The sequence below is a fragment of the Aspergillus neoniger genome (assembly GCF_003184625.1).
Source record: "Aspergillus neoniger CBS 115656 unplaced genomic scaffold BO87scaffold_16, whole genome shotgun sequence".
Lineage (NCBI taxonomy): Eukaryota > Fungi > Ascomycota > Eurotiomycetes > Eurotiales > Aspergillaceae > Aspergillus > Aspergillus neoniger.
Genome location: NW_020291144.1, coordinates 389,634 through 414,645, shown reverse-complemented (window position 1 = coordinate 414,645; position 25,012 = coordinate 389,634). Strand labels below are relative to the sequence as shown.

The window sequence follows — 25,012 nt, the reverse complement described above, 5'->3', positions numbered from 1 at the left end:
TTCTATATGAATGTCTGTCATGGGTGCAGTGAGGTTTTGAAGTAGAGACCTAGACAGATAAAGATTGGGATGAAGGTGGAGGGAGTGGAAGTGGAAGTGGGATAAGTATGGGTTAGGACAATGTACATGATGTTGCTAAGTTGGTCTGGTGACTTCTTCATCGGCTTTACATCGTCGGTACGACCTAGTCAAGGCGCAGAATCAGCTTTGACGTGCAGATGGCTACTCCTCATACCTCCGAGATCGGACACCTCCACCTACTTTAGTATACAAGGAATAACAATGCTGCTTAACAGCTAATGGAGCAATCTCATTCACAACCCCTCCTCTACACGGAAAGGGCTCAAGCAAAGCAAACCCAGCGCCAATTATTGGTTACAAGAGCTCCACAAACACCGTGTCCCCCACCCCAAGGAATTTCGAAACCCAGCGATCAGCAATCCTAAGCCATATCGTCCGCATCGTGGTGATGTGTGTTCTCATTATCCGATGCGTGAAATGCATCGCCGAACGCCGAGTTCTCCAGGTCCGGGAGGTCCAGCCCTTCGTTCTGCTCGGTATATGCTGCGAGCGCATCACCTGCGCTATCCATATTCGTGAAATCGAAGTTGGCCCCGTCCAGCGCAGAATCTCCGGCACTCCCTCCATTTCCAGGTGTCAGGCCTTGAATGCCACTGCCCGGGGTGCTGATGCCTGGTAGGGAGCTATCACCGCCAGCAGGCTGATCCTTCTTCTCGTCGTTGACCATCACCCAGTCGCCTGTTTCCCCAGCCGCCGTGCTCGTCGCCTGTCCGTCGCCCATATCCATGTCGATATCGAGAGACGTACCCTGCTGCGTAGCGTCGGCGGTGGGCTGTGGCTGCGGTGGCACGGGTACGCCTCCAGAGGGTACACTGGTTGTGGGAGGAACGGCGGGTGCGGCTGTCGGTGCTGCTGGTTCTTGGGTGGTGGAAGAAGCAGGAACCGCCCCAGCGGCAGATGGAGAGCCCAGTTGATCAAGGAAGTGGCTGTCGGCGTTCTCCATATCAATATCACCTTCCGCCTGGAGTTCGGGTTTCTGCTCAGGCTCGATCTTTTCCAGCAGACCACCTTTCTGCACGCAGGAAATCTTGGGCTCCGGTACGATCTGTCGTTGCCACGATTTCTCCACCTCCCGTACGATGTCGTCAACCTTGTACTTGGCCGGGTTCTCTACTTGAGGAGCCTGTGAGTCATCTTCTTCCGAAGGCATCACAACACGACCTTCCAATCTCCATGTCTCTGTGCCAGTTTCTGCAGGGTCTGTTGCGGCTTCTCGGAGCCGGAGTTCTGCGTCCTTCAACAGCGAGGTGCGGTTGAACTTCTCCATACGACGCGCATGGCGCTTCTTCAACTTCTCAATTTCAGCTGTCATGTCAGCGACTTTCTTAGCGACACGGTCAGCGAAATCCTCCGCCTTAGCAGGCTCCATCTTCTCTGCGGCTTGAGTTGACGCGTTGGCATCCTTCGTCTCTCCATTGGCAGGTCCAACGGGTGCATCGAAGAATCCCGCCGTCAACGACTCCAGCTCTCCTTTCCGGCCCAGGCCCAATGAGACCGGAGTGATCTGGTTGATAGCGTACGGCGAGGCGAAGATCTCCTCCATCCACTCGTGGTGTTGCTGGTATCTCATCTTGCTGATCTCTCGCGGAGTGAGCAAATCCATAGCATCCCCAGTCGAAACGTCTTCATCTTCAAGGGCAAAGTCGGCTGTGGCAGCGTTGACTGCAGCAGATGAAGCGCGATGCCCGCGCGCGGCCTTGGCGGGTGTGGCAGCGGCCGGAGGCGGCACACCGGGGCCTGGCGGGGGGTAGAACTGCTGGCGTCCTACCATGGCACTCGGGTATGCGCCAGGCACCTGAGGGAAGCCTTGCGGAGCCATCTGCGGAGGGAAGTTGATGGCTGGCCAGTTGTTGCGATCGTGTAACATGAAGTCCTTGCGCGCGAGTTGGCCTTGGCTCTGGAGGAACCTCCGTTGAGCCAGCATGTTCTGGACCGGAGGCATGACGGGGATCCGGTTCGCGGGGATGTGGTCGGTGGGAGGACCTCTCGAGTAGTGAACAATCCACAAGGAAGGGTCAGGCGGGGGGACATTCGGGTTGGGGACCTTCGACGGCAGAAGTCGGTAACGTCTGCGGCAGTGGATAGCCAGGGTCTCGTTGGGTGGGTGATAACCACTGCGATGCAGCCACATCTCCACCAGCTGGAGCATTTCGTGTCAGCTATCAGCGCGTCAACGTAGGAGAGAGGGTCAGGATGCGCATACGTAGCCGCGAGCTTCGAATGTGAACGCTTGTTCGACGTCGGCCCAGACATAACCGTCGCTAGCAAAGTTGGTTCCCAGCTGGTTCAATGGCTGCCAGGTGAGCATGACTGAACCGTCCTGCGGGCCATCGAGGAACGTCCAATGCATCGGTTGCGCCTCCCGGACGATCTTGGGCGCGGAGAGGAGGTATTCGACGACGGTGTCGGTGGGCATCATATGCATAAGGGGATAACGGTGCCGCGACACCAGATGCATGTGCGGCAGCTAATGAGCGAGTGAAAAGGCCGCTGGTTAGCAAATCGGACATTCTAACTATGCAGCAGCACGTCTCAGCTGGATGACCTACCAACTGCGCGGGAACACGGCTCGCTGGGTCGTCCATGATGATTAGAGACCGTGAAAGGACTAGGGAAGATGGGTATCAAAGTGGTCGCCTAGCACGCGGGATGTTTAGCGGATAGTAACTTCGAAGCGCATCCGGTGATGAAGATGGCCGACAGGCGACAATCGAGCGCAGACTGGAGGACGGAGAGCAGCGAAGGCCAACGCGACGCGGAAATTTGAGGTTCCTGGCCGATTCCCGACATGGCCCCTGCGGGCGACGGGAGAGACCCATCATGCAGGTTACCTGCCTGAAGCACCAGGCTGCCATAGCTCCCGATTGAGACGAGATCCCGGCTGGCCAGAGATCGTCGGAAAAGCCCACATTAATCCTTTCCCCAAGCGTGCAATTCGTGCATCCGAGTCTCCATCCCCGCAATATTGGGGTCTTATGGTTTTAGCCGCCCCCCAGACTAGTTAACTAACTAGATCATCCTACGTGGAGTGAGTCAATGAGTTGACCCATCGTCAAGGGAACCTGATGTTCTGCTTCATCTCTCTCATCAATCCAGCATTCTTGCAGTGTTTCGCACACAAACTGCCGTGATGTCCATGCGAGGGAATCATGCAGTATAGTCGGCAAGGGTCATCCAACGACTCATATTGAAACATCCAGCCGCTCCTTCTTCTTCGTCGCCCAATGCCTTTGCGACCTTCCCAACCAAGCCTTTTCGCAAAACTCGGTTGGATTGGACCCAAGCTTTGACCCGCCACCCACCGCGAAGTGATGATTTCTCTCCGCACTCGTCATGATTGGGTCCTTCAGAGTGTGTCATTGACCCGAGCCCATGCGTCTCCCCTTCGGCTTTTTCATGCACTTGGAGTGTAGCCCTCCTATAGTGCCGTTCGGCTTTGAGCAAGCGATGGCATTATCCCTGGAAAGGCAATTGTCTCGTCCGATCTATCCAGTACTCCCACCCCTGCTTAACGTCACTATCCCTCACCTGCGGGGCGTGGAGAGGAGAGAACACATTCGCGTAATCGTGGCTCGCATTCAAACAGGTCTTATTGGTGACAGACCACGCGAAGCACCCCTCTTGCATCGCGCTGATGCTATAAATCTTGCTGCCGCCCTCATTCTCCTGCATTCTGTCCTTGTTCGGTCCGAGTTCTGCATCTGTACTTCTTACTTCTTCTTTCCGTTTAGTGAGTCATGGGTTTCTTTGGCAAGAGGGAAGCTCCCGATGACACTACGGGCCATGTCGATGCCATCATTGAGGCTCCGGGGCCTGATCCAGAAAAGCAACAAGTCGCTCATGATGAGGACTTTCACACGGCGCTTCCTCAGATTCCTCAGGTCACACCTACCATTGATCCCGCAGTTGAAGCGCGCTTGTTGCGAAAATTGGACTTGAGGGTTCCAACGCTGCTAGGGTTTTTGTGTAAGTTCCAATATTCTTTATTACTCCCGCACTCTCACTTTCACCGCTCATCCGACTTCTTCTTATCCTGCCTTGTCACATTTCATCTTTGGTCATTCTTGGAGCATATCTAATATGATGTGTACATGCAGATCTTCTTTCTCTTCTGGATAGAAGCAATATCGGGTACGTTTTCGCAACCTTTGCATACCAGCTGTGACCTGTCGCCTGACATCGTGCCAGAAATGCCAAAATCGCGGGAATGGAAGAGGACTTGCACCTCACGGGAAATCGCTATACATGGCTCCTGACTATCTTCTATATATCCTACACCCTGTTTGAGTTTTTGGCTTTAATGTGGAAGATAATGCCACCTCATAGGTGGGCAGCTATCACAGTAATGACTTGGTATGTACAGACCCATAGCATTAAGGTACCTCGCTCGGTATTTCTGACTGATGCAGGGGCATTGTTGCGACCTGCCAAGCCGCAGCACAGAACTGGGGCGGGATGATGGCTCTGCGTTTCCTGCTCGGCATGTCCGAAGCAGCCTTTGGTCCCGGGTCACCCTATCTGCTTTCCTTCTTTTATCGTCGTCAAGAGCTCGGCCTTCGCTGCGGTTTGTTCTTGTCAGCTGCGCCTCTAGCCAATACATTTGCGGGCGCTCTTGCATATGGTATCACCTCCGGGCATGCAAAGATCGCCAATTGGCGCTTGCTTTTTCTGGTTGAAGGCAGCCCCTCGCTTGTGGCAGCCTTCTTAGCATGGTTCTACTTGCCTGATCACCCCGCGTCAGCCCGTTTCTTGACCGAAGAAGAGAAAGAGGTGGCGCGCGCCCGGTCGCTTCGACGCAGCGGTGAAAGCGAGCGGGTGACCGGCATTAACTGGAAGGAACTGTGGCAGACCTTGCTGGATGCGAAGGCCTGGCTCACTGCGGTATGTTACGGTGGCTCTTTCAATCAAGTGGTATGCTGACAATGATGGTATAGTTGATGTACTTCAGTTGCAATGTGAGCTTTTCCTCGCTGCCCGTCTTTCTTCCCACAATCTTGGAAGACATGGGCTTCACTGCGATTAATGCTCAAGGCCTGACGGCGCCGCCCTACTTCGCTTCATTCCTCGTTACGATCGCCACTACCTGGCTGGCTGATCGGCTTCAGCAGCGAGGCTTGGTGATTGCCTTGTCGTCGCTTGTTGGTGCGATTGGATACGTGCTGCTTGCGACCTGCACCTCCGTTGGGGTGCGCTACTTTGGAGTGTTCCTGGCAGCAGTGGGGGTCTTCCCTTCGATCGCCAATATCCTCCCATGGGTTCTGAGTATGTATAACACTAGCTATGTATTGATCATATGACTAATATCTGAATGTAGATAACCAAGGCTCAGATACTCGCCGGGGTATGGGTATTGTTATATTGAACATCATCGGCCAATGCGGGCCTTTCTTGGGAACCAATGTCTTCCCAGGGAGTGACGCACCTCGCTATATCCGAGGCCAGTCAATTTGCGCGGCCTTCATGTTCTTCACCGTGATCCTGGCATTGGCTCTACGGACACTGCTTGTTTGGGAAAACCGTCAATTGGAAAAGAAGTATGGCACTGCAGCCGAGAGGGCTGCCCAGGCAACCACGAAGGGAGATCTTACTCTAGGGGAGGAGAATTATGGAGCAGATTACCGATATGTGCTGTAGTTGCTGGGTGTTTCTGTGCGACAGAGCTGCTATGATGATATGACTTATGATGACGTGATGATGTATTCGGAACAAGGTATATAGAATACAGACTATGATATGCACTCCATGCAAGGAAACGTGCTATTATTGTCGAAGTCAGCCAGGTGTTGGTGTTGTTCAGTACTTGCGCGTAGCTAAATCTCACCTCATTCCTCTCTACCACTGACCTTAGTCTTATTACCCAAATATATAGAATGTATTGCTGGAGATCTTAGCTATTGTGCCCAGCTACTAGTACAAGATGTATGGCTACGACCAACTCAATCATAGATATTGATCATAGTCCGAATGTGCTCTGGATTGGTTTCTACTTTGCAGAGACTTTTTGGCTGGAAACGCTCCAGTTAGCAAGAATTATGCCAGGGGTATGAACAGTCCCTGTACATCATGCTCTGGCGCATATGGGGCTCTCGTGGCAGGAACCTTGTCATCCTCGTTTCAGCACAGATGGTTCATGTGGGCCTGGATATTCCTCTGGGGATTGGTAACTACTATATGTACTTGGCCTTCTTACCCGCAATATATAAAGTACAATTAAACAATGTGAAATAGTGAGCCCGTAGAAAAAGCACTATTTAAGTAGATAGCCATTTGATCCCTAGGTCTTTTGTGCCCACTAGTAGTGCTGCCTATTTGGGAAGCACTAGCATGATAATTGGAGGGGTAGTACCAATACCACGGAAATATATCGACGTCACAACCAGACCTTCCCCCACTGAACTTATCGAACCACAACTTTGATTTTGTGCATAGTTCTACTGCACTTGGAGGCAAAGGCCATCCTTTTCTCCCATAAAATTATTCAGTGAGCCAACAGTCAATTTACTACCATCGATCATGTGCATCGCTCAACGACAAGCGCTAATCTGGGCGCACGCTTACCACCCCACCAGTATAAAAATGCCTTGATTAGGCTAGTAACTCTCTCAACCATCTGTTGCATATATACCCTTCCACTACATACATACATCCGCAGTAACTGCGTCTCACATCCAAAATGGCGAACGCTTCTACTGCTGAAAGTCGCAACCTCTACGGCATCGTGGACATGGGCAGGTGAGTAGTATACAATCTACCCAGAAACCCTTCCTTTCCATAACCACGTAACGATAACACCAAACTAACAAACAACCACAGCAATGGCATCCGCTTCTCCATAACAGACGTCTCTCCCCACGCCGCGCGAATCATGCCCATCCTCTTCCAAGACCGAGCCGGCATCTCCCTCTACGACGCGCAATTCTCCGGCCCCACGCGGGGTCCAATCTCACCCCACATCACCGAGCAAGTTGTCGACCGACTGGCCCAATTCCAACTCACCTGCGACGATTTCCAAGTCCCCAAGGAGAACATCTACGTCCTAGCTACGGAAGCGACCCGGACGGCCTCGAACTCTGAGGAATTCAGAGCGCGAATCAAAGAACGCACCGGGTGGGAAGTCGCTCTCCTCTCGAAGGAAGATGAAGGGCGCATCGGGGCATTAGGTATCGCGAGCAGCTCTGCCTCCGTGGCAGGCATCGCCATGGACCTCGGTGGCGGAAGCACACAGATTACATGGGTGATGGAGACAGAGGGCACCGTTACGACGAGTCCGAAGGGCTCGTTCAGTTTCCCGTATGGAGCTGCGGCGTTGACGAAACGGTTAGAGGAGGCTCAGAAGCAGGGAAAAGATGCTGTGAAGGAGCTGAAAAGCGAGATGACCCGGAATTTCCAGGACGCATATCGCCAGCTGGATGTCCCAGACGCGCTGGTAGAAATGGCTCGCAGTCGAGGCAGATTCGACCTCTATCTCTGCGGCGGCGGGTTCCGCGGCTGGGGATACGTCCTGATGAAGCAGAGCAAAGTCAATCCGTATCCGATCCCCATCATCAACGGATTCCGCGTCAAGAGAGAGGACTTCCACGACACAGTCTCCGTCCTAGACGTCGTCTCCGACACGGACGAGAAGATCTTCGGCGTATCAAAACGCCGCGCCTCCCAGATCCCCGCTGTGGCCGTTCTCGTGAACGTGATCATGGACGCATTACCAGAGATCACTCACATCCAGTTCTGTCAAGGCGGAGTCCGCGAAGGATTCCTTTTCAACCGACTACCCAGCGAAGTGCGCGCCCAGGACCCCCTCCTCGCAGCAACGGCACCCTACGCACCCCCCTCAGCAACCGCAATCAAAGACCTCCTCCAGTCCGCACTACCCCCTTCAACCTCACCCATCGCCTCAATCCACCCTCCACCATCCTTCACCACGAACCTAATCGCAGCCATAGCCAACCTCCTCTACGCCCACTCCCAAGTCCCCCGCGAATCCCGCTCCGCAGCAGCCCTCCACAGCACAACGACGGGTCTCCTCTCCTCCACGAACTGTCTCTCCCACGTCGAACGAGCCCTCATTGCCCTTGTGCTCTGTGAGCGCTGGACCGGGGACCTAGCGCCCATGGACCAGGCGTACCATAAGCAACTGAGTCGGTGTGTCACGGCGCAGGAGGTCTGGTGGGCTCAATATCTGGGGAGAGTAGCTGTTGTGGTCGGGGACGTGTATCCCGCTGGGAGGGTTGTGGAAGGGCAGTGGCGGATCCGGATTGAGACGGGGTGGGAGGAGATCGTGAAGAAGGGGGAGAGGTGTGATTTATTGAGGGTGAAGGTGCGGAGGAATGAGGGGGTTACTGCTGTGCTAGAGGATGTGTTGCGGGAGAGGACGGAGAAGGTTGAGAAGATTGGGAAGAGGAAGAATTGGGTGAAGGAGTATGGGGTCAGGGTTGGGGTGAGTATTTGCTAGTTGAGCTTTTGAGCAGTATCTACGGACTATAGAGGGGTAGCTTGGAGGGGTAAAATTGACTGCTGTGATATAGTGGCAGGCATAGGTTTCGGTGTTTGATATCCAGGGTTCTTTGAGCTGTTACTACGAAATACAAGGGAGATCTTTTGGTCTACAGTGCTGCAGCTCTACTCTTCGTAAGACTACAAGAGAGCTGGGTGGGGGGATGCGAGAGCTCATCTCACGTCATCCCTGGGCATCCTCTGAAACGAAGAAGACGCTCAGACTCAGCCTGTCAACTGCTGGCCCGCGCATTCCAAGCCATCAGTGCGAGCCTGTCAGCCTCGCCACTGTGACTCACTCCGTGACGGATACCCCCAGCACTCTCCCCAGTCTACAGGCGGACATGTCCAGCACATCCGTAGCCAGAGGCCAGAAAAAACGATGATTGAGAGACTGAACAGCGATGGTATTCATCCCAAACAAAATCCGATAAACTCGAAGAACATGAAACAATCATCTGGGAAGGTCATTCCATTTGAAAACCCGTTTCCACACACACAAGGTGAGTCGATAAATAGCTTTAAAAAAAACATCACTAAACGGGCCCCCCGCGCTTGAAAAGAGAGAAAAAGCGAAGGGATGGCCTCCTCCCTCCCTCTTTCCAAGCGCCTTTTGTGATGAGATACGCATCACATGGTTTTGCTCAGCCCCTCAATTTCCCATCACGCCAATATGAAACCCGGGGAATCGTTCGTCGTTTTGCGGTTGTTCATCGAAGATTTGGCCGTTTACTGGGTGGGGTTGGCGTTCATCTGTAGATAGTAGAAAAATATAAATGTAAGCCGTACTGTACTGAACCTCTATTCCAGACTCTCTTATTCGTGCTGTGTCGAATATTGAATCTGTGCCAGGTCGGTTTGGTTCATTCATACCTTGCGCTTGCCACCGGTCAGGGTAACGTTGACGAAACGGCGAGTGTAGATGAGTCTCTTGCGGGCGCGGCCCTTGGGGCTCTTGGGCTTCTCCTGCTTCTCGACCTTGGGGGTGGCGGCCTTGACCTTACCGGCACGAGCGAGCTATGATTTGCGAAGTTATGTTAGATGGATGGTGTCTTGTGGTGTTTGGATATCGTCGATGGACGAGGAGGCGAGGCTTACCGATCCGTGAACCTGGAATCAAGAGCATGTTAGTTTATTTTTCCATCATTTCATCAAAATCATCATTTTCAGCAGAGGGATTTATCTCAGTTGAACATACCTTACCCATCTTGGCGATTAAATCTGACCTTCAGATACAACAAGGAGGGATTCTGTCGATGGCGTTTGTCGGGGTTGCGAGCAAAGGTCGATGGGTGTGGAATTTTCGCTGTTTCGCTGCGAGGTCACGCGTTTGTGCGGTGGCGCCCCACCGGGCTTCTATCCGCTGCCCCCTTCGGTTAGCCGGTTACATAAGATTGCTGTGCTGGGGTGCTGAGTAATACGGCCTTATGCGGTGGATAGATTCCCGAACTAGTTAGTGCGGACTTCCACAAGGCTCACATTTGTCAGTGGCCTCAGGAATCAAGTCAACAAGACTTGGGTTCGCTATTGAAAATGCAAGATGCTGCGTTCGCAAGCATACTTCATTGTATAGCAGAATATTGATCCAGATTACCTTTTCCACTTTCATGAGGAGATAGCAGGGTATTTTTGACGACGCACACATCATCCTCCGCTTATGACGCACCCCGACACTGATCTTACCCTGTTGAAGCTGTCCGGGAGGTCAACTCGAAATACTGTTTGGTCAACCGCCATCATGGTCAATGACGAACTCCGGCGTTGGTGGCTGCTACCACTGCAATATAACAGTCTTATTAGTTCGGTACGACACTGTAGCTCGATATGCTTTGAAAGGACGCAAGTACTAGCTGCCTTTGATATTCAGAAGTCAGAATAAAACAGCCTATTTTAGAGTCGACCAGACTAGGCAGCTATTAGGGAAATGCGACCTGCCATCAGACTGTTGGCTTACTTCGGCTTTGGCAAGTCTCCCGATTTCGTCGTCTGACCACTTTGGAGTGGCATCACTAAAGGGATCTAGTCCGACAACCAGACATTGTGTGATATAGAAAGGGATTTTGAAGGACGGAAAGGAAATGCTGTCTTCAACATAGTAGTATACTTGTCGACATAAATAAGCTATCACACAATGGTCAAGAAAATTGGGGTGCTGCGAAAAGTGCTCCTTCCTTGGTCAGCAATAGGCCTGCCGTTCTAGGCAATTGATGCTATACTCTACGCTCTTTAATCAGGAAAGGATGGTCGATTGGACTCTCTATGTGGCCTATACATAGTGATTAAAAGCCGGGATTACATAAACGTTAGCCCTTATCAACAACAGCCTCTGTAATAAAGAACACACCAATGACATGATCAAAGAATTCACTGTGGTCAAGAAGATCGAGAGTTGTCTGCATCGATAGGCCCAGTCCTAGAGAGCAGACACTTCAACTAATGGAGGAGCTATGCATCTGTTCCTTTTCCTTCAAGGCATCAAGGGGCTGTATAGCTACTCATTGAATTTATTGATCCATACGAGCAAAATAACTTATATTGTGTCCCTTAATAAGCAAGGTAGACTGTCCCTCCAGTTAGCAAAGGTGATGATGTTCGTGGGATACCTGCTCTGCGAACATCTTGCCACTTCGAGCACTAGCAGGCATCCCCAGCCCCTATCTGACCCATTACCATTCTGTCCAATATGCCGGCTTCATATGGTCTACTCGTTTGGACCATCATGACTAGAGTTTCTTGACTACTCGATTGGCGTCTAGACTTCTCGAAGGTTATCCGTAATGTATGGTCACTGGGTCTACCGGATCCAGACCCAGACAGTGTTGGGCTTGTCCCCCATACCAAACTCGTCAAGGTGTGTGTCCAGACGTCAACCCATCATGCAATTCTACTACGCGTCGGTGCCTAATTGATGGAGCAGGTTAGTGACGGATTGAGTCGGAGATTCTAGTGATGGGAGGAGACTTTTCTCGGAGGCCGCAAATAACTCCTGAGACTACACCACACACCATAGAGTAAGGTTTCAATTCGAGCCAGATATGCACGAGATTGGAAGCGTGGGGCTTGCTGGTGCAGACTTGAACACACTGACTCCAAGACTGCGTATGAGTCATGGTCCTGGTATGCCAGTGCAGAGGCCGTTGATGTCGTGTAACAGCTCTCCAAAGGCCGATAGCACGCTTTCCATGATACCTTAGGCAAGCAGTCTGGCCGGATTTACCCAGACGGGAACCAGATATTACTCCAATGATGAGTAGACGGACACTACGTATGCGGAGTTGACTGCCTTTACAAATCACTAGGACTGGACAGCCCCCTGATGTTATCAACAGCAGACCGTGCAAGCTGCGTAGTGGTTCACATCACATGAACGCTCTACCATGGGATCGCAATAGGATCCGACAAATTTGCAAGTTAGTGGATGCCTTACAAAGTGTCCCAACAGCCTCGAGATTGGTCCTCAATAATGCCTAACTTTGGCGTGAAGCGACTGGCACTTTCCTTACCTTGTGATCCCTCTCGAACCAGGGTGAACATGTTTGGCAAGGGGCTAGCAATACAACGAGCTGCAGGATTTCCGTCGAGATCCGGCGATATGTCGACCTGCTATTGCGTAGAGTACTTTTTGTACTTTTATTCCATCGGTGTGGAGCGGAAATCCGATATGTCCCCGGCACATATCCACAACCACGTTGCATTGCGTCGCAACGGCGCTGGCATGTGCGTACTGCGTAGGCAGAAATTTCCGACGTATCGCGAGCAGTGACGAACTGATCCACTGCAAGGTACGTGGTATGCCCGGGATGCGAGTTGCTTGTTCCTGTCTATCCGAGCGGGGGTACCTGGCAGTCGGTGAGCAGGCAGCCCAATGCCGGTTGTCATTGGGTGCAGCGGAGGGAATCTGAAACGCAGGTGGATCGGCGGTGACGGGGAGTTGAGTTCGTTTGAGAATCGCGGTGGAGGGAGGGCGATGCTTGAGATCAGTGGTGGATGAGAATGCGATTAGGTTTGGCTATGATTATAGTGTAGTTCGTGGGATGGAATTGGTAGTGCCATGTGTTTTGCTTGATTTTGTCGGTTTGAGGCAGACTTGTCGATCGCGAGGGGAAGAGAGAAGGATTGACCGGAACAGTGCAGTAAGTATTGCATCGTATGGTATCTGAAATATTTCAAGTATATTATAACTTTTCAATATTGAAACTGCAAAAAGGAAGTAGTAATATGTCAGCTGATGTGTTGCATTGTTTGCCTTTGCAGCAGATGAAATCGGAGAGTAATCCAGAGAGATGAGAACAATCATTGTTGGCTTTTCTTGCGATCGCAGGTGGAGACTGCCGGTATGCTGTGATCTGATCAATAATGACTGACAGACCGACTCGAAGTCGAGTCCACTCCTTGTCTGCAATGATCATTCAATTCTCCCCCTCCTCTTCCCACACTTTGCTTTTGCTGTTCCTGGTTTCAGGTGACTGATCTTCTTCATTTCTGCAACAGACTGAGCCAGTCACAGTCGCATTCTCACCTACACCCATTTTCAACACAACAATCAGTTGACTCCTAAATTCTAAGTCCTTTCAATATTCAGCTCATAACCATCATACTATCAACCTGATCGATCGGTGGAGTCTGATGCCCTTGCGCCACCGTCATTAGTTCCTTGCTGAGACGCTCCACGGCCGGGACGCATCACCATCCCCATCAGCCAGTGAGGGAGGGGCCCTTCAGGATGGATCGCGGCCGTCAAGCATCAACACTATTAGCTGACTAGTGATGCTTACATCTGGAGCCAATAGTATACCGACTTTATCCCCCCAAAATTCGGCGAATCATTCGATTCTTTGCTTATTCCGTGCCTGACGCCATTGCCTTGATGAAACAAACACAATCCAGCGAATAAAGACCCGACTCACGGCGGAGGTCGCTGCCTACAGCCCTTTCTCCGCCCGACAGTGATAATGGTGGCTTTGACGCCACGCAACTCCCAAACGTCAGACGGGACAAAAATATCCCACCCCGGAGAAAGGGCTGGGTAGAAGGAAAGGGAATCCCTTCGAAGGGGGGGTAGATGCCAATTTGCCAAGCAGTAGAACCTCCCTTTGATGTAGCTCGTCTACGGTTTCTGCATCTTTTCTGCAGAATGGTACACTTGACGACAGGTCAACTATGGTTGCGGTGTGGTTCTTAGGGCACAGAAATTATCGGCATTACTTGAGGGGAACAAGGCATGGCGCCCAGACGAGGGGAATGCCTTTGAGTCTGGACTGCAGTGGGGGGCGCGCAGTGGGCGTTCATCCCGGCCAGATGGTGAACTAAACTGCCACTAAACTAGTGCTGCCCTAAAGGCGCGGTCTGGCCGCTGCCAGACGGTTGGACGACATGACCCAGCACAGAACCGGATTGCTGAGGGTGATTCTGTCGAGAGAAAAGCTGCACAAAAGTACAAGATAAATGAAGCTGTTGGGTAGACATACACCTCCATCCAAAGTAGGGGGAATCAGTCGGATACATCCACTGGACCGATCAGCTGCAGGTATCCGCACCACTGCAGGAACAAGCACCGCAAGGTCCCCCCCGGACGCTTGCTGTCCAGTCGCTGCCAACCGCCAGGCACACGGGCTGAATAATGGGCGTCAATATTTCTCTGTCCCACTGTCCCTGAGCGACACACGGTACCCGCCCGATGACGTTCCATGGGTCGGCCGCGGTGAGGATGCAGGGGGTCAGGAACGCTCCGACGCAGGCAATCAGAGGGGGTCGTCGAACAATGGAAAAAGCAACGACTAGTGACTAGTCGGACTTTACTCATGCAAAGAGCAAAAAACCTTCCTCCCTGTGGAGACCTGATTGGTCGGAACCGAATGGGCGCCTAGAAAAAGCACCCAGCCCTAAGTTGTTCTGCAACTGCCACTGCCCGTTGTCGGGCGTCTATATAACCGCCCTCTTTCCCCTCCCTGTCTCCTACTCGAAACTCTCTTCGTCACCTAGATCTTCCTCTCTCACCTCCCCAGCCTTTCCTTCTTTGCACCTGTGCCGTGCACGGTCAAGCCATTCCTTCATTCTTTGAACATATTGCCTGACTCCTAGTAGTCTAGCAGCCACTCTTTGCAAGAGCGCTTTGAGAGAACCGGTATTCTCATACTCAAAAGTTATACATACACATCACTTCTCTGCGAACAAAACCGAACAAAACCCGAAGAACATATACACCATGGTCTCCTTCAAGTCTCTTCTGACCGCCACCACCCTGGCCACCGCCGTTCTGGCCATCCCTCATGGCGGCCACGGCCATGGCAGCCACAAGCACCGCTCCACCCACGTCGCCTCCAAGCGCGGCTCTTCCTCCAAGCGTGGCGCTGCCTACAACTCTGTCTCCAGCGTCCACACGCTGACCTCCGGCTCCTCCGGCAACGGCACCGTCTCCTGGGCCTATGACTGGAATATGTACGCCGACGGCAGCCTTCCCAGCAACGTCGAATACGTGCCCATGCTGTGGGGCAGCAAGATGTTTGGAGGTTGGTTGACCGCCATCGAGACTGCCCTTGACAGCGGTAGCAATTACATCATGGGATTCAACGAGCCCGACGCCTCCTCCCAAGCCTCGATGACCGCTTCCGACGCCGCCAGCTCCTACAAGAAGTACATCACTCCTTACTCTGGCAAGGCTAAGCTCGTTACCCCTGCCGTCACCAGCAGCACCACCGAAGGCGAGGGTCTCAGCTGGATGAAGTCCTTCCTGTCCGAATGCAGCGAGTGCGACATGTCAGTGCTGGCAGTCCACTGGTACGGCACCTCGGCCGATGAGTTCAAGTCCTTCGTGCAGGAGGCCATGCAGGTGGCGGACGACAACGGACTGGACGAGACCTGGGTGACGGAGTTTGCCCTTACCAGCGGCGAGTCGGCCGGCAGCGATGAGAGTTCAGCGGCGGACTTCCTTGACGAAGTTTTGCCGTGGTTGGATAGCCAGAGTGGCGTGGGACGGTATGCGTATTACATGTGTGCAGACGGCTATCTGCTCAGCGGGGAAGAGTTGAGCTCCAGTGGAAAGGTCTACGTTGCATAGACAACTACAACTACCTTGATTCCATTTGGATCTGCTTTATCTTGCCTTTTATCCCGTGATACCTTTTGACTTGTTTTTATTTTACCATTCTTATGCCATCCCTCCTCGAAAGGAAGAGATGAGCATCCCATTTTACCCACCCATTTTACTTCAATACAATACAATTCCAATTGAAGTCAAATTAAATTAAAACCCAAGTAACAACTTTTCCACAAAAATTGTAACAAATAAAATCATAATCACATTCACGACCCCAACCCCGACCGAACCTCCAAATTAAAATCCACATACATCCTCCTAAACACACTAACCCGTCCCCGTTCCACGGCTTCCCCGACCCAGAAAGCAGCAACATTGGTCCTTGCTCCCTCCTTTCCCCGTTGACTTCTACACATCCATGGACATCAACCCCCGTGGTGAATCTTCATTGGCTGGAAGGCTATTTTTGGGTTTCCAGCTTTCTATCTCATCTGGTTTTGTTCATGTTGATTATCATGAGGTTTTACCATGTTGGGTTTGGTCTGGGCTCGCTTGGCTTTTTTTTTTTCTTTCTTTTTTTTTGCTTTCCCTTGTGATGCGATTCAATTTAAGTAATTGATTGATTGATCGTGAGATAAGTAGTTTAGTGGTTGTGGGGTTTGGGTTTAGTTGATTCCGTTCCAATGGCTCGGGAAATTGGTTTTCTTGGTGAGATTTATTGTGATATGTCCCGAGAGTCTGGATTTTTTGTTGCGTGGGCTTGGCTGGCTTGGCTGCTTGGCTGGGTATGTTCTGTTGTTCTTGCTTGGGATTGTTAGACGAGAGATGAAAATGAAGTAGTAGGTTCGAGGTAATAGTGTTGAATAGATTGCGGAAAGCAAATGGCGCAGATGTTGGATAGTTGGGTTATTACTGATCCGTGCAGTTACTAGGACTTGACTGACTGACTGACTGACTAGGTTTGGTTGGGTTACTAAGCCGCTGGATTAGCTATGATTCATTCACGTGATGTAGGTCTAGTTGATGCAGAGTAGGAAGGATAGAATAATAAAAAATATTAAAATGTCATAGATAAGGAATTAAATAGTGAAGAATTATGTTGTAAAGCTTACCGATCTGACATGAATTCCTCGATCGAAGGGGTAAGTATGTAATGTTTCATCAAGAACAATGAATCTGCGGCATCCTCTGACTCGAGGAAACGACTCACCGTGCCCTTGAGAATAAGTCAATATCGCAATCTGGATGACCTTTAATTGTTCTATCGGGAATCTGCACTGGGAAATTATTGGTATCCCTCTTCAAATAATCTGTCTGATTCGCAGCCCTACGTCCGGGCTAACCTACAATGTCCTGGATATGGCTATGGTATTGCTGATCGTAGACATACGGCAGACGATTCATTTCACGGCCTGTATCTGGAAAGAATCAAGCTGAACTAATTATGAACGACAATTGCTTTCTTCTTGATGTTGTAGTACTTGTGTATCTTTCCATGTAAATGAGCAACACCATATATACAAGTCTCCGTTTTCTGGTGCCATTTAGAAGCTTTATCGCCTGTTTGGGAACTAACCGAACAATGGAAAAACCGCTATCAAGCACAATGTCAGGAGTTGGTAGGGAGCTAGAATAGGAGCTTCTCGAGTAGGGTAAATGTCATGATTAGATAGTTCCCATCAACCCATATTTCATCACTTCATTCACAAAAGAAAAAGATCAAAGTTTAGACTTGGCCCAATCATCAAAATCGCACTGCAGAACCGTAGTCAAGCGTGAAAACGAGTAATAAAATCCCTATAACAGGAGTTAGATTTCTCATCTACAACATATAACAGAGGGTTAGGAAGCTACTAACCTGAAGGCTGATGATCTCCACAATTTCTCTATCGGAGAATACACCCTTAACGCTCTTCCACAGTTCATCACTAACTTCAGGCTGCTGGATAATTGTTTCCACGAAGCTGAGCAGGATGAGATCTTTCTCGCTGAATCCCGCCGCCCCATTGTCAAGCTTCCTGCCGATGAAATAGTCCTTTTCCTTCGCGGATGCTTTGAGCGCCGCTTGCTGCTGTTTGGTCACACCTGCCTTCAAGGATACGGGAAGATGATGGGTCCATTCGTAGGTTGAGTTGAACTTTGAGGTTGTCAACATAATTACCAATTCACGGTCTCTGGATGAGAGTGATAAGTGCTTGAATTGGGCATTTCCTACCCCTGCCCAGTGATCAACGGTTGCTGTGCTGTAGGATAGAAGTTTCATGATGTTGAGAGTAGGATGCGATTTGGCATGCTGTTTAGGGGACTCTGGATAGGGTAGTCGGGCCATGGTGTTTCTTTTTGGAGAGTAGTTAGGCTATAGAATGGTTGAGATAGATTCGTGTAATAACCAGATGTTTTATTGATTCTGTGCGGGGATATTGTCATATATTACGGTTGATGTTGATGTTGATTAGCGATCTTTGTTGAATCTATGACGACAAATCCGTAAGTGCCTCCTGGGCCGAGGGCCGAGCAATCGTCGACCCCGAGGTCGTGGAGGTATAACATGGCGCCGAAATCGAATGACATTCAACTATGCCAACGAATGGAGCATAAAAGAACACGAACACAATTTCTTCCAGATGATTTGTGGGTTTAATTGAATGTAGTGGTGTTTGGCAGTCACGATGACGGATACAATGGAAGAGTTGCCGCATTGACAAACTTAGCTACTACTTAACCATTACGTGCCAATTCGGAGATATGGTGCTAATATAAGTAGGGTTTCTGAACCGCAACAACCAGTTGCGTCATTTCTGCATCCAAGTGTACGTGAATTCGTATCATGACAAGTGGTTAGGTAGATCAGTAGTCAGTGGATGTCTCTGTGTATGTGGACATCCACTCAATTCATATTATAATAATTGGTTGTGGTTAGTTGAAAATGTATCGAGTGCTGTATCTCATCATCCCTCGTGTCTATTATACATTCCTGAACGCCGGTCCGTCCGTCCACCCACCCATCCAGCCAGCCAGCCTTTTTTGTTCTCTTTTATTTTTCTTTTGTTTCCTGGTTATAATGTACATTGGTGTTACCCGTCTGGGCCTGTGGCTTCGCCCATTTCGGTGTCTTCAGGTTCCGGTTCCGGGCCATCTTTGTGTCCGTTCGGTTGTTCGAGACTGTGGTCGTGGTTTGCTTCTGGTAGACCGTTTGGTTTCTCGACTTCCATGTCCCCATTCGGTTGTTGATCCGAGTCTCCATTCACTCCGTCTCCGTTTATATGGGGAGGAGTGTTGGCGGTGGAGGTGTTGGTGGTTTCTGCTGCTTCTGCTTCTGCATTCGCTTCCTCCCATACCCGCACGGTCCCGTCTAACCCGCAGCTCACCATCAGCCGCGACTCCTCCAGCGTGCATGTGTCCACTCCCAGCACCACCCCGTTGTGGCCCTCCAGACGCTGCAGCACTTGCTTGCTGACCACGTCCCAGCACAGCACAGCTCCGTCCTCGCTGCCGCTAACGACGAACGCATACCGCGGTCCGCCCCGTTCCCCATATACCCCGAATCCGCCCTGCAGACTGTATTTCTTATTGCCATGGCCCTGGTACGTCTTGATGCACCGCCCCTCGACGTAGTCCCACAGTCGCACGCAGTCGTCCAGCGTCCACGCCAACACGTACTTTCCGTTCGGGGAGAACTTGACCGCCGTCACGGGCGGGTTGTCTTCGTGCACCAGCGTCCGCAGACACTGGCCCGTCGCGGTATCCCAGATTCGAATCAGTCCGTCCGTCGCGCACGAGGCAATGAGGGTGCCGTCCCAGACGACGTCGATGCCTCCGACCGGGTCGGAGTGTGCGGGCAGCGACCGCATCACTCGTGCTGATCGCACATCCCATAGGAATACCGCTTCATCGTAGGATCCGCTCACGAGCATGTTGCCTTTGGGCGAGAATGCTATCTGGTAGACGTAGTTGTGGTGGCCGACGAAGGGGATCGGGTGCGCCTTGCCCTGTTGCAATGTATTAGTTCCCAAAAATAATACCAGAGTTATTCGCAACGTGAACCCACCGTCAATACATTCCACAGGCGAATCGTCTTGTCGTCTGATCCCGACGCAATGGTCGCTCCGTCCGGACTCCACGAGATAGTCGAGATGCCTGCCAGATGACCCTCGAATGTATGGATCAACCGACCCGTCACTGTATCCCATACCTTGACAGCCCCGTCCGCCCCTTGTAACACTGTCAGCGACCCAGTCGATATGAAAGTTGAGGGAAAAGGGAAGGAGCATAAAACCCACCTCCGCTAGCAATCATCGAAGAGTCCGGCGAGAACCGTACTGCCGAGACTCCTCGAATATGACCCCGTAGTAAATACTTCTGGTGATAAGTCACCTTGTCCGGTTTTGGCGGCGGCGGCGGCGGTTGCGGCACCGGGGTGGGCGACCGTTCGCCAAACGACTGATCAACAGCTACATCACCGTCGGCGGCGGTTGCGGTCTCTTCGACATCGCCCTCGGCGCCGCCGTCTTCCTGCTCCGGATCAATTTCGGGGTCGAGTCCAGGCTCGGGAGCCACGTCTTCCTCCTCTTCTTCCGCCTCGTCGTGGTCGTGGTCGAGATATCGCTCCGAGGACGGCTCCGCGCTTGGCTCGGAGGGCGAGGACGGACTGCGACCGCGATTCCTCGCCGACCAGTACTCCTTCGCGTCGACAGCCAGCTCGTCGGGGCTCTCGGAGCCACTGAAGCTGCGCGAGCGGCGATATGGGCGCTGTGGGGGATATGCCTTCTGGATGGACCAGCTGGCGCGGCGGCGTTCGGCCTCGTCGTGGTCGGAGCCCGCGGCCAGCTCGTCGGACGAGGATTCTACGGGCGAATGGATGAAGCCATTCTGGGGCTTGGGAGTGGTATCAAGGCGACGTCGCTTGGAGCGATGCATGGAGCCATCCATGAGAAGGCAGAAAAACGGCGCGAGAGAATTGTGGGAAAATAGGGAGAGAGAGGGAGAAAAAGCAGAAAGCAGTGATCGCGATGATTTCTTTCATCGCCGCGACTTTCATCCCTCGTGACAATCAGGCGCTTTTGGGAAGGCGGTAAGCCCCTTTCCCCAGAATGTGCCTCAAGGCGGTGAGCACCATGATTTCATCGTTTTTCGTTACTTTGGCTTCATCTCCACCTCATCTATATCCCCCTTAATCATCCATAATCATCTTCCTTCATTCTTTCAATTACCCATATTCTCTCTCCTATTATTCTTACTGTAATCTTCGATATGCCCCTCTAATTCAACAATACTACATCATCCCACAATGTCTGCCACCTCCGAACCCCCCTCTACCTCCCCCTCTTCAACCCCCACCCACATCCGCATCTTCACCCTAAACTGCTGGGGTCTCAAATACATCGCTAAACACCGAAACGCACGTCTCGCTGAAATTGGCCGCCAGCTCGCAATTGCCTCTCCGCCGCCCGAAATCGTCGGTCTTCAAGAATGCTGGACACAACAAGACTACGAATCCATCCGTCAGCAGACCCGTCACATCCTCCCCTACGGCAAGTTCTACTTTGGCGGTATCTGGGGCGCCGGTCTCGCCATTCTCTCCAAATGGCCCATCGAAGAAAGTAGCATGTTCGCATACCCGCTCAACGGGCGTCCCACGGCCTTCTTCCGCGGCGACTGGTACGTCGGGAAAGGCGTGGCATGTGCGCGCGTCCGCTTCGGACCCGGAGTCCAAGACGTCGCGGAGGTGTTCTGCACGCATCTTCACGCCCCCTACGAGCGAGAACCCAACGATTCATATATCTGTCATCGGACGGCACAGGCCTGGGAAATCGCGAAGCTTATGCGCGGGGCTGCGGAGCGCGGACATCTAGTCATCGGTCTGGGCGACTTCAACATGCTGCCATCATCTTTCGCGCATCAATTGATCCAGGCACACAGCCCCGTCCGGGATGCATGGCAGGTCCTGCATCCGGATTCGTCGGTTGGCGCGGCCATTGACCCCGTCGAGCAGAAACGGGGCAAGCCCATACCTTCAGCGGAATACAACCTCACGGAGAACGGCGCCACCTGCGATGGAAAGTTCAATACCTGGCGGTGGTCCAAAGAAGACCAGAAGCGCCTCGAGAAAGGTCAAGACATCGTCGTCGACAAGGATGCCCCATGTCCCAAAGGCAAACGCCTCGATTACATCTTCGTCGGAGACGGCAACTACCCCCCATTATACCCGGCACCGCGCTGGTCCGTCGAATCCACCCGACTGTCAATGACAGAGCGCCACCCCACCCTCCGCTGCTCCCTGAGCGACCACTTCGCCGTCGAGGCAGTTATCACTCGCATCCCATCAGAGAAAGCCGCCAACGACACCAGTATTACCCACCATTCTCCAGCCCCCAACGCCGCCCTCACACCTGATACCTACGACCGCATCATCGACATGATCCACACATACGTCCGCCGTGAACGGTCTCAACGACGCTGGCGCGTAGCGCATTTCTTGGCCTCGGTGATAATATCCATTGGCTGCTTCATTGGGGTCTGGTGGACAGGCGACCATCTACCATACGTAGCATTCATTTTGGTTCTGGTGAGCACGTTGAGCTTTGGAGCGGGAATCTTGGATGGCTTGATTGGCGGGTTGTTTATGTCGAGTGAGTTGCGCGCGTTGAAGGAGTTTGAGTGGGAGGTTAGGAATGCGAAGATGATTGCTGAGGCGGTTGGGGGGAAGGGGGAGAAGGTGGAGTAGGAGGGTACTTTTTGGAAATTTAGGGAAAATTGGGTATAGTAAGCTTTGTATATGTATAGTATGTAAATTTGAGAAGGGAATCAAATGGTGTATATGCTTGGATGGCAGTATGGGTAGGTCATATCCTAAAGTAGTAGTTGGGTCTAGGCTTTCCTTATTCAGTTTGTGCATCTTATGCATGTATGCATGCATTCCTTTATGTGCCGGGGCATTGGCTTAGCGCTAAGCAAGTATCCGGACCGATGTCTATCTACGCAGGTCTACTACCCTACAATTCATAGAATATTGATAGACAAGTAATAGTAATATTGATCATAAAGAGTGTCGTTAACAAGCCAGCGACATCATCATCATCCTCGTGTATTGCAATTTAGTCCCACCACGTGCAGAATCTTCCACATAACGAGTGAAGAAAAACAAATTCCATGTGATCTCTCACACTCAAATGTAAGTTAACAGAGACATTTTACTCAGCGCACTCGCGCTTACGCTCGTCAAAGATCTGCAGCGCCTCCTCGGCAGCCTTGACACCACTCAGGACCATAGCACCAAAGGTAGGACCCATGCGGTTGAAGCCATCGATCTCCGACAGCTCCATACCACCGATAATCAGACCCTTGGTGACCTCGCGGGTGTTCTTGACGATGGCGTCCTCGGCCGAGTTCATGTCGAGGCCGCGCATACCGCCCAGCTTGTCGACACTGTTCATGGAGACGAGTCTCTTGGCTGAGAAGGCACCGAAGGGACCGTCGTGACCGGTGGTACTGATGATCACGGGGGCGTTGATGGTGTTGGGGTCCATGCAGGAGTGGTCGTCGTGGTGAAGGGTGACCAGGGTCCAGTTGGTGACCACACCGGCAATGCGGACATCCTTGGGGTCGCCGCTAGCAGCGGGACGAGTGATCAGGTCTTCCACGCTGGTGGCGTTGAAGAGCTTGACGTTGGGGAAGGAGAGAACCTTGGACAACAGGGTCGAGGTGAATAGCGAGGCGTGCTTCACCACGACGTAGTTGGGGTTCGCAAGGTCTTCCTCGTAGGGCACGCCCAGCTCGTTCAGGAAGACCTCGGCGGGACGACGCATGACCATGGCGGAGAAGAGCTGGCCACCGAGCCAGGCACCACCACCTATGATGAGTCAGTATGTTGGTTTAGCTGGATAAGTGGGTGAGGGTTTGTTGGAGAACGAACCAGGAGAGACATTGGCCTCGACAATGGCAATCTTCAAGTCCGGACGGGCCTTGGCGAGAACATACGCGGTGCTCAAACCGCAAGAACCAGCACCCACAATGACGATGTCACTCTCAGCGTACTTGTCCAGATCCTGGAAGTAACGTCTGGTCATAGCACGCGAGACCTGGCTCTCACGGATGGGAGCGAACTTGAAGTTGTCCCACTTGCCAGCGAAGTGGTCAAGCAGCTGGGTCTGGGAAGAGCCAGTGACGGGAGCGGCCTCCGGGACCACCACGTTGGACTTGATGCCAGTGGGGACCACGGTGGGCTCGAAGATGGCAGCGGGAGGAGACATGTTGCTTTAGGTGTGTGGACTGGGAATTGTTAGCCATTCCATCAAGCGGGGGGATACGAGGGAAGGCATGATCCTTTCGCTGGTATTATCCAGATCAAGTTTAACCGTATAATCTCAGAACGAACCCAGAGCCGGTGGCAGGCAGCAATGCTGCACTGCCACTGGATAGGAACGAACACCGGTCCACGCCCAAGATTTACCTGAGATACCTGATCATTGAGAGAGTCCAGCCAAAGGCATTGCATGACTTCCATCGTGTGTAATAAAGTATTGAGATGAGACCCCCCGGGAAGGGGGTCAATGCAGGTGGAATTACATTGCACGGAAGGTTTCTAGTTCGAGGTTAGTATGGTCTATACAGGGGATACAAACATGGGAGAGGATGACTTGTGATGAAAGTCGATGAAGACTTGAGTGGAAGTAGTAGATGGTAGATGGTTGTTGAGATGATGGAAGAATGAGAAGAGGAAGAAGAAGTAGAAGCGGGGGGAAAGGAGGGGCAGGTATAAGTACCACGGGAGGGGGGGGGGGATGAAAGTCACGGTACGTAATGGAGATGACAGCTGCCAATTGCTTAATTGCTTGACTTGCACACAACTCTCCGATGTGCGGGGATTATTGCATCCTGCTTTTCTTCGTGGAGCTGGAGCTCTGTGGTCCGTGAGGGATCCAGCGACTTGCTCCGATCCTGCCCGCGTAGGTTTCAACCCGGTGAACCTTTGCAGCAACCGTGTGAAGTCATGGAGGGTGACGATCATACTACTAGTGATACTACGATGTGGATGCGCAATGTCAATTGGCTTCACCCCGATTCGCTGGCTTGATTCCACCGTGTTAACCACTGTGAGCCGTTGCTCGCTAGCTGGCTGCTGTCTAGTGTCTACAGGGAACGGTTATGCAATAGAGACACATGGGAGCTATGAAGCCGTAGCCCATCATGAACTATCAACTCTGTATAAAGATGGATGGAAATAATCTAGATTAATGCAATTTCCCCTTCACAACCTTACTGTGTATAAGCTATGGCTGTAGCGAAAGCTTAAATCGTCTCAGCAGATCACCAATGACAGTATGGGGGTTAGTACCAGGGCTAGAGTTATCCCCACGGCACAAAAGCTCCCTGTGAGTCACACACGGCCGACCTTGTTTCGAATCG

General features: G+C 51.9%; 8 protein-coding genes across 8 annotated transcripts; 3 read left to right on the top strand and 5 right to left on the bottom strand.

Annotated features, from left to right (window-relative positions):
• Nucleotides 1-244: 244 nt before the first annotated feature.
• Nucleotides 245-2,811, bottom strand: BO87DRAFT_376646 (uncharacterized protein). Its single transcript, XM_025623344.1, has 3 exons — nt 2,631-2,811; nt 2,285-2,548; nt 245-2,221 (listed from the first exon to the last, which is right to left on the bottom strand). The coding sequence occupies exons 1-3, from the start codon at nt 2,664-2,666 to the stop codon at nt 443-445; spliced, it is 2,079 nt and encodes a 692-aa protein (XP_025479756.1). The 5' UTR covers nt 2,667-2,811; the 3' UTR covers nt 245-442.
• A 1,007-nt stretch (nt 2,812-3,818) lies between these two features.
• On the top strand, nt 3,819-8,530 carry BO87DRAFT_308579 (putative MFS transporter; the record flags this gene model as incomplete). The annotated part of the gene is made up of 7 exons (XM_025619439.1): nt 3,819-4,047; nt 4,179-4,212; nt 4,270-4,434; nt 4,491-4,962; nt 5,016-5,343; nt 5,396-5,714; nt 6,895-8,530. The coding sequence occupies 7 exons, from the start codon at nt 3,819-3,821 to the stop codon at nt 8,528-8,530; spliced, it is 3,183 nt and encodes a 1,060-aa protein (XP_025479755.1).
• A 688-nt stretch (nt 8,531-9,218) lies between these two features.
• On the bottom strand, nt 9,219-9,971 carry BO87DRAFT_376643 (40S ribosomal protein eS30). The gene is made up of 3 exons (XM_025623343.1): nt 9,770-9,971; nt 9,670-9,681; nt 9,219-9,588 (listed from the first exon to the last, which is right to left on the bottom strand). The coding sequence occupies exons 1-3, from the start codon at nt 9,776-9,778 to the stop codon at nt 9,439-9,441; spliced, it is 171 nt and encodes a 56-aa protein (XP_025479754.1). The 5' UTR covers nt 9,779-9,971; the 3' UTR covers nt 9,219-9,438.
• Nucleotides 9,972-14,564: 4,593 nt separating this feature from the next.
• On the top strand, nt 14,565-15,826 carry BO87DRAFT_55630 (glycoside hydrolase family 128 protein). The gene has a single exon (XM_025629374.1). The coding sequence runs from the start codon at nt 14,777-14,779 to the stop codon at nt 15,626-15,628; it is 852 nt and encodes a 283-aa protein (XP_025479753.1). The 5' UTR covers nt 14,565-14,776; the 3' UTR covers nt 15,629-15,826.
• Nucleotides 15,827-17,215: 1,389 nt separating this feature from the next.
• On the bottom strand, nt 17,216-18,010 carry BO87DRAFT_376639 (carboxymuconolactone decarboxylase family protein). The gene is made up of 2 exons (XM_025623342.1): nt 17,466-18,010; nt 17,216-17,404 (listed from the first exon to the last, which is right to left on the bottom strand). Exons 1-2 carry the CDS (start codon nt 17,934-17,936, stop codon nt 17,327-17,329), a joined length of 549 nt encoding a protein of 182 aa, XP_025479752.1. The 5' UTR covers nt 17,937-18,010; the 3' UTR covers nt 17,216-17,326.
• Nucleotides 18,011-18,516: 506 nt separating this feature from the next.
• Nucleotides 18,517-20,599, bottom strand: BO87DRAFT_334760 (WD40 repeat domain-containing protein). Its single transcript, XM_025620462.1, has 3 exons — nt 19,888-20,599; nt 19,656-19,819; nt 18,517-19,596 (listed from the first exon to the last, which is right to left on the bottom strand). Exons 1-3 carry the CDS (start codon nt 20,534-20,536, stop codon nt 18,682-18,684), a joined length of 1,728 nt encoding a protein of 575 aa, XP_025479751.1. The 5' UTR covers nt 20,537-20,599; the 3' UTR covers nt 18,517-18,681.
• A 181-nt stretch (nt 20,600-20,780) lies between these two features.
• Nucleotides 20,781-22,520, top strand: BO87DRAFT_376638 (inositol phosphosphingolipid phospholipase). Its single transcript, XM_025623341.1, has one exon. It carries the CDS (start codon nt 20,895-20,897, stop codon nt 22,329-22,331), a length of 1,437 nt encoding a protein of 478 aa, XP_025479750.1. The 5' UTR covers nt 20,781-20,894; the 3' UTR covers nt 22,332-22,520.
• Nucleotides 22,521-22,620: 100 nt separating this feature from the next.
• thiA (thiamine thiazole synthase) lies at nt 22,621-24,260 on the bottom strand. Its single transcript, XM_025623340.1, has 3 exons — nt 24,244-24,260; nt 23,520-24,188; nt 22,621-23,456 (listed from the first exon to the last, which is right to left on the bottom strand). Exons 2-3 carry the CDS (start codon nt 23,854-23,856, stop codon nt 22,798-22,800), a joined length of 996 nt encoding a protein of 331 aa, XP_025479749.1. The 5' UTR covers nt 23,857-24,188; nt 24,244-24,260; the 3' UTR covers nt 22,621-22,797.
• Nucleotides 24,261-25,012: the final 752 nt, after the last annotated feature.

What these genes read in the sequence shown, in the direction of transcription:
- BO87DRAFT_376646 (XM_025623344.1), bottom strand. Translation starts at nt 2,666, where the DNA reads ATGGACGACCCAGCGAGCCGTGTTCCCGCGCAGTTG. An exon ending in GCCGTGTTCCCGCGCAGTTG is followed by an intron (nt 2,549 to 2,630) that starts GTAGGTCATCCA and finishes CTCGCTCATTAG; the next exon opens with CTGCCGCACATGCATCTGGT. An exon ending in CATTCGAAGCTCGCGGCTAC is followed by an intron (nt 2,222 to 2,284) that starts GTATGCGCATCC and finishes GAAATGCTCCAG; the next exon opens with CTGGTGGAGATGTGGCTGCA.
- BO87DRAFT_376638 (XM_025623341.1), top strand. Translation starts at nt 20,895, where the DNA reads ATGTCTGCCACCTCCGAACCCCCCTCTACCTCCCCCTCTTCAACCCCC.
- BO87DRAFT_334760 (XM_025620462.1), bottom strand. Translation starts at nt 20,536, where the DNA reads ATGGATGGCTCCATGCATCGCTCCAAGCGACGTCGCCTTGATACCACT. An exon ending in TTCGATGATTGCTAGCGGAG is followed by an intron (nt 19,820 to 19,887) that starts GTGGGTTTTATG and finishes CAGTGTTACAAG; the next exon opens with GGGCGGACGGGGCTGTCAAG. An exon ending in GCCTGTGGAATGTATTGACG is followed by an intron (nt 19,597 to 19,655) that starts GTGGGTTCACGT and finishes ACATTGCAACAG; the next exon opens with GGCAAGGCGCACCCGATCCC.
- BO87DRAFT_55630 (XM_025629374.1), top strand. Translation starts at nt 14,777, where the DNA reads ATGGTCTCCTTCAAGTCTCTTCTGACCGCCACCACCCTGGCCACCGCC.
- thiA (XM_025623340.1), bottom strand. Translation starts at nt 23,856, where the DNA reads ATGTCTCCTCCCGCTGCCATCTTCGAGCCCACCGTGGTCCCCACTGGC. An exon ending in CGAGGCCAATGTCTCTCCTG is followed by an intron (nt 23,457 to 23,519) that starts GTTCGTTCTCCA and finishes GACTCATCATAG; the next exon opens with GTGGTGGTGCCTGGCTCGGT.
- BO87DRAFT_376639 (XM_025623342.1), bottom strand. Translation starts at nt 17,936, where the DNA reads ATGGCCCGACTACCCTATCCAGAGTCCCCTAAACAGCATGCCAAATCG. An exon ending in TGGAGATCATCAGCCTTCAG is followed by an intron (nt 17,405 to 17,465) that starts GTTAGTAGCTTC and finishes CTCCTGTTATAG; the next exon opens with GGATTTTATTACTCGTTTTC.